At 43.0% G+C, this 6,365-nt stretch overlaps 1 protein-coding gene across 3 annotated transcripts in view; it reads left to right on the top strand.

Moving 5' to 3' along the window:
• The first annotated feature begins 350 nt into the window (after nt 1-350).
• The window catches only part of LOC124033954 (src substrate cortactin-like), a 28,339-nt gene continuing 22,324 nt past the window's right edge, over nt 351-6,365 (top strand). Inside the window, exons 1-7 of one of the 3 annotated variants that reach the window (XM_046346494.1) lie at nt 351-485; nt 2,253-2,336; nt 2,558-2,631; nt 2,920-3,049; nt 3,630-3,740; nt 4,019-4,073; nt 4,750-4,860. In XM_046346494.1, coding sequence (XP_046202450.1) covers nt 2,253-2,336; nt 2,558-2,631; nt 2,920-3,049; nt 3,630-3,740; nt 4,019-4,073; nt 4,750-4,860 — 565 coding nt within the window. In that variant the 5' untranslated portion in view covers nt 351-485. The remainder of the gene's footprint in view (nt 486-2,252; nt 2,337-2,557; nt 2,632-2,919; nt 3,050-3,629; nt 3,741-4,018; nt 4,074-4,749; nt 4,861-6,365) is intronic. The other 2 variants (XM_046346495.1, XM_046346496.1) reach the window with 2 other exon arrangements.

The raw sequence follows: 6,365 nt of genomic DNA, 5'->3' as shown, positions 1-6,365 counted from the left end.
TATTATAAAATTTCAAATTACAATATAATAACACAAAAACACAGGACATCACTACATGTATATTTTCTCTGAAGAAACGTAAAATAACATTAAAGTTAAAAAATAAAAATCACAAGAATTAATTTCTAGAGTTAAAGTACCTCAAAATAAAATAAAGGCTAGGTGTTTCAGTTGTACAAATCTATAAACAGAGTTGTAAGAATGCAGTGTTTTTTGTTGTTGTCATTGACAAATTCTAGAGCTTTTATAAAATATTGGATTTCAAGTAAAAATGTATTGCATTTGGGGACAAAATCTTCGGCAAAGTTGAGTCCTCTGTCTAGCTCTATGAGAACTGCGTCACTCCCCAAGCAGGAAGTGGGATATTGGGAGAGCCGGAAGAGAGCACGCCAAAAGGAATATTCCATCACACCCTGAGGACTGTCAAGAGGTGCATTATTTTCACATCTCAAAAATATTTTTGGCAGCAGGGAATTTTCATAAAAGTAAGTAATTGAGGTAAAAATATAAGTATCACTAACTACTTCGCGCTCGAGCGCTTTGCAGGATGAAATGCAGGATGAATAAAAAAAAACAGTTCGAGCTTGACTAGTGCCTATGGCTAAATCATTTTCGAAACAAGGCAGAACTAGCTAACTGGAGCAGGAAATACTATTACTATTTTATGTTTAGTAGCTGGAATCTCGCTACGCTTGTTATTCATTTGTGTCATTTTCAAATATAAATATCTCGTTCCCTGTACCGTCTTCTCTGATTCCACTTAAACCAATGCAAATTAAAATATGTCGAAAGGTTTGGTAAAGATCAACAATCAAGCAAATGCTAATAATGTAGCTACTTTACAAGCTATGTCCATGTTATTTGTTTATCTCTCACATGTGCCTTTGACAAAGCAGCTGCTGCATTGTCCCTGTACAGTGGCCCAGTCCAGCTACAGAACGCGGAAATACTAGTTAACTACATTGTGAATACACAGCTGCCTGATTTGATTTCTTCCCTTCTCTTTCTTCTAGCTAACCAATTGTCTTGCATTTGTATCATAGACGTAGATTTTCGAACTAAACACCCAATCTACAGTCATGGCCAAAAGTTTTTAGAATAACACAAAATTTAATTTCCAATCAGTTTTCTGCTTCAGTGTCTGGATATTGTTTGTTAGATGTTACTATTGAATACTGAAGTATAATTACAAGCATTTCATAAGTGTCAAAGGCTTTTATTGACAATTACATGATGTTGATGCAGAAAGTCAATATTTGCAGTGTTGACCCTTCATTTTCAAGACCTCTGCAATCTGCCCTGGCATGCTGTCAATTAACTTCTGGGCCACATCTTGACTGATGGCAGTCCATTCTTACATAATCAATGCTTTGAGTTTGTCAGAATTTGTGGGTTTTTGTTAGTCCACCTGCCTCCTTGAGAATTGACCACAAGTTTTCAATGAGATTAAGGTCTGGGGAGTTTCCAGACTGATGGTAGCGCTCACCTTGTCTTCTCCGGACAAGCTTTTTTCCGGATACCCCAAACAACCGGAAAGGGGGGTTCATCAGAGAAAATGACTTTACCCCAGTCCTCAGTAGTCCAATCCCTGTACCTTTTGCAGAATATCAGTCTGTCCCTGATGTTTTTCCTGGAGAGAAGTGGCTTCTTTGCTGCCCTTCTTGACACCAAGCCATCCTCCAAAAGTCTTCGCCTCACTGTGCGCACAGATTCACTCACACCTGCCTGCTGCCATTCCTGAGCGAGCTCTGTATTGGTGGTGCCCCGATCCCGCCGCTGAATCAACTTTAGGAGACAGTCCTGGCGCTTGCTGGACTTTCTTGGGCGCCCTGAAGCCTTCTTCACAACAAGTTGAACCGCTCTCCTTGAAGTTCTTGATGCTCACAGATGCCAGTCTTGTGCTGAGTTAGGTCTTAAAAGTGTCCCTTCTCGCTGAGACTTGGGTGCTGGATATTGGCCAAAGGCAACCTCAAAAAAGCCCCATCCCAGCATTTGAAAAACTTCTTACTGGTTGATGATTATTATTAGGGTTTTCAATTGTCTGCTGATGTTTTAGGACCTGAAACCCATCTGAATGTCATATAAAATTCATAGGAAGATTAGAATATTGATCTACCAACACAATGTTAGAAACTAACAGCTCACAGGAGAGTTGGGGCGATCATTTCCGGCTGTCACATTATCGGACATAAGTAGCTAAGTGTGTGTATGTTTGAGCGTGCGAGCCAGTATAACCAGTGTATTCTCCCCAGATGTGGAAGGCAGCAGCAGGTCAGTCCGTCACCATGGCAGTGGATGACGGAGGTGACGACTGGGAGACAGACCCAGACTTTGAGGTAAATCAAGCATGGTAATGAAGTCCGATTTCAGTCCAGAGCAGCGGATGTTTTTCACCTGTTTCTGCTATTTCATTTTATTAACGTCTCACCATCTCTCCTTACCCCGTGCCCACTAAATCTCTTTGTTTGACTCTTCCTCTCCATATTCCTCTGCCTCCCCTCTTTCCCCATTATATCTTACTCTTTCCCTCCCTTTTTCCTCCCCGTTGACCCAACAGAATGACGTTTCAGAGAAGGAGCAGCGTTGGGGGGCCAAGACTGTGGAAGGCTCCGGTCACCAGGAACACATTAAGTGAGTACTACTGCTGCCTTCATCATCCTTATCATCAACAACAGTTTTCATAATCGGCGTCAGTACCATTTCAAACATGATCATTTCAACTGCATTGTAATCATGATCTTCACATTGTCTACCTGTCTATGATTATACGTCTTTGGTCATTTCATTATTCAGTTAACTTAAAAAAATATATATATATATTTTTAGGATGGTCAGTGAACCACAGTGGAGCCCACAGTCATTCTTAACCCATTATTTGTCTCCTTCCTCCCCACCTTTTCCCTCCTATCCCCTCTCCAGTATCCACAAGCTGCGTGAGAACGTGTCGTCCGAGCACAGTGACCTTAGGCAGAAGGAGCAGGCCGCCATGCCCAAAGCCTCAGACGGCTATGGGGGCAAGTTTGGGGTGCAGCAGGACCGCATGGACAAGGTGAATGGTGACCATAGTAATAGAATTACTAGAACGGAAAATTCCCCTCAGACCACCGCAATTTGATTCTATTTTTATTTTGGAATGGAATTCATTTAACCTGATTGGCATAATATTGGCAATTGCATTTGTCTTCTACTGATATGTTAACTTTTACACACAAACACACACACAGAAATGTTGCCGTGCGTTGACTGTGATTTGTGGCAAAAGCAGCTGAGCTAATCATTGCTGTTTGAGTCTTGTTGTTATCCACAATGCTTTAGCCCTTTAACTATCGCTCTCTCTCTCTGTTTATGTGCACTGCTTTACTGTTTGTGTGTGTGTGTGTGTAACGTGTGAACAGGGTGTGACTGTGAGCAGGCACGGGGCCATTTGACCCCCCCCCCTCTCACTCTGCCTGCACACTGGTCAGTGTGTTGTGAATGTTATGACCCATCACTGTTTACCCCACTCTGTGTCTGTGTGTGACTCAGCTGTCAACACCTGATCAAACCACTGCATACCCAGCATTCAGCCTCCCACTGTTTGCATTTATTCACCCCTCTCTCCCTGTCCATCTCTCTGTCTCTCTCTCAAGTCTGCTGTGGGCCATGAGTACCAGAGTAAGCTGTCCAAGCACTGCTCTCAGACAGACACATCCAAAGGCTTCGGGGGGAAGTTTGGAGTGCAGGACGACCGCGTCGACAAGGTACGCTCATCACAGGTCACATTGGGCTCTCATGGTCAGGTCACGTGGTCAGGAAAAACTCCTTACCCTACTCATGACCACACAGCGATTTTAGGTCCGAATGCTAACTTAACAATAATATAATTTGTGTTAGTGCCCATCTCTCAAGTTATGTCATTTAGATGAGAATTCTTGAATAGCATGAAAATATACTGGATGATGGTGCTGAGAAATGCTGCATTCTCCTTTGACTGGTTACTTTGTTAACTTCAACATGGAGATCTCCTCTCCCTTTTCAGTCCGCCGTTGGGTTTGACTATGCTGGGAAGACTGAGAAACACGCGTCGCAGAAAGGTGATTTTACACGGTCTGTTAAAACGGACAAACAACACCGGTTGAACAGTTCAATGTTTTCTAAGATCAGCTCATGATCCTTAGTCCCCACAAGTCCTAACTGTATCCATCAGGGGGTAAAAGGCCAAACTGACCTGAGCATTCTGAATACAACCTAGTTGTTTACACTTCACATAGTTCAGAACTGTGTGCTCTGTAAGCCATCTGGATGTAATAGTATCTGGCCCAGCCAGTATCTGGCCTAACATCCTATGGTATAAGGATGGGTGTGAGTGGCATCCGTGTGAGTGAATATGCTCTTGGCTCTCAGTGCTCCCCACTCCAGCTGCACTCCATGCTGTGACCACTATTGTTCCTCACCCCACTTTAGTTGATAGCGCTATGTGCTCAATTCCAAATGAACCCCTAGCTCCTACTGCCTAAGGCACTTGATCTAAAATGACTACATAAGTGTAAGCAAGATGACAACAGCTCCACCTTGCCCTCTGATAGGCTTTACCCATATGGCTCACACCTATTCTATTAAACACTCTGATTCTGAATTTTACACCAGACCTACTGTAGTGCCTAGATGGTATGGGCTAGGGGTTGATTTTGGATTGAGCATTCATCACTGCAGCCACCACTCCCTGCTTATTTCTTGACCTTTGACCCCTCCCCCTGCTTTGATGTGCAGACTACTCCACAGGGTTTGGGGGGAAATATGGGGTGCAGGCAGACCGCGTGGACAAGACTGCAATGGGCTTTGAATACCAGGGCAAAACGGAGAAACACGACTCTCAGAAAGGTTTGTGTAGCGAGTAATACACACATCATTTGTGCATGGACACACCCACAAATAACTTTCGCCGTTTTGTGCACGAATGTAAGTTCCAGAAAGGTTTCTGAAGCATAAAATGAGTGCACACACACACTGAGGGCAAAGCAGGGAAATACAGTCTGTCCTGGTGTCTTGCACACATCCACACACACACTGTTTATAATGGCAAAACCTGCCACAGAGGATGTATCATTGCCTTGCTGTACCCCCCTACCCACGCAAACACCCGCCCACGCTCTGTGTGTTTGTGTGCAGGTCAAGGCCAGGCATGTTGATGACTGAGCTTTTTTATTTTATTTTACTCCTTGGTTACATTATTTTACAGCAGTGGTCAGCAACAGCAGTGGTTAGCAAAAATGACTATATTAAGTGTCAAATAAAGGAACAGGGTTGAAGCTTGTTATGTGCAACAGGGTTGACGTGACTATTGGATGTTTAGTGTTTCATTTAAAAAAAAGAATAGTTTCACCATATTAAAACGAGAGTTCTGTTCAAGTAATGGCGTTAAAATCTTAAAATGAGGGACAGGAGTACAGTACCAGTCAAAAGTTTGGACACCTACTCATTCCAGGGTTTTTCTTATTTTTTACTATTTTCTACATTGGAATAATACATCAAAACTATTAAATAACACACATGGAATCATGTAGTAATCAAATCCAAATATAATTTCAAATTTGAGATTATTAAAAGTAGCTACCGTTTACCTTGACAGCTTTGCACACTCTTGGCGTTCTTTCAACCAGCTTCATGAGGAATGCTTTTCCAACATTCTTGAAGGAGTTCTCACATGCTGAGCACTTGATGGCTGCTTTTCCTTCACTCTGCGGTCCAACTCATCCTAAACCATCTCAATTGGGTTGAGGTCGGGTGATTGTGGAGGCCAGGTCATCTGATGCAGCACTCCATCACTTTCCTTCTTGGTTAAATAGCCCCTACATAGCCTGGAGGTGTGTTTTGGGTCATTGTCCTGTTGAAAAACAAATGATAGTCCCACTAAGCGCAAACCAGATGGGATGGTGTATCACTGCAGAATGCTTTGGTAGCAATGCTGGTTATGTGTGCCTTTTTGAATTCTAAATAAATCAGAGTGTCACCAGCAAAGCACCATCACACCACCTCCATGCTTCACAGTGGGAATCACACATGTGGAGGTCATCCGTTCACCTACTCTGAGTCTTACAAAGACACGGCGGTTGGAACCACAAATCTCAAATTTGGACTCCTCAGAACAAAGGACCAATTTCCACCAGTCTAATGTCCATTACTTGTGTTTCTTGGCCCAATCAAGTCTCTTCTTTTTGGTGTTCTTTAGTAGTGGTTTCTTTGCAGCAATTCGAGCATGAAGGCCTGGTTCAGGCAGTCTCCCCTGAACAGTTGACGTGTCTGTTACTTGAACTCTGAAGCATTTATTTGGGCTGCAATTTCTGAGGCTGGTAACTCTAATGAACTTATCCTCTGCAACAGAGCTA

The sequence above is a fragment of the Oncorhynchus gorbuscha genome, linkage group LG04 (assembly GCF_021184085.1).
Source record: "Oncorhynchus gorbuscha isolate QuinsamMale2020 ecotype Even-year linkage group LG04, OgorEven_v1.0, whole genome shotgun sequence".
NCBI classification, from domain to species: Eukaryota; Metazoa; Chordata; class Actinopteri; order Salmoniformes; family Salmonidae; genus Oncorhynchus; species Oncorhynchus gorbuscha.
The sequence above is the reverse complement of the archived record's forward strand: the minus strand, read 5'-3'. Positions and strand labels throughout refer to the sequence as shown.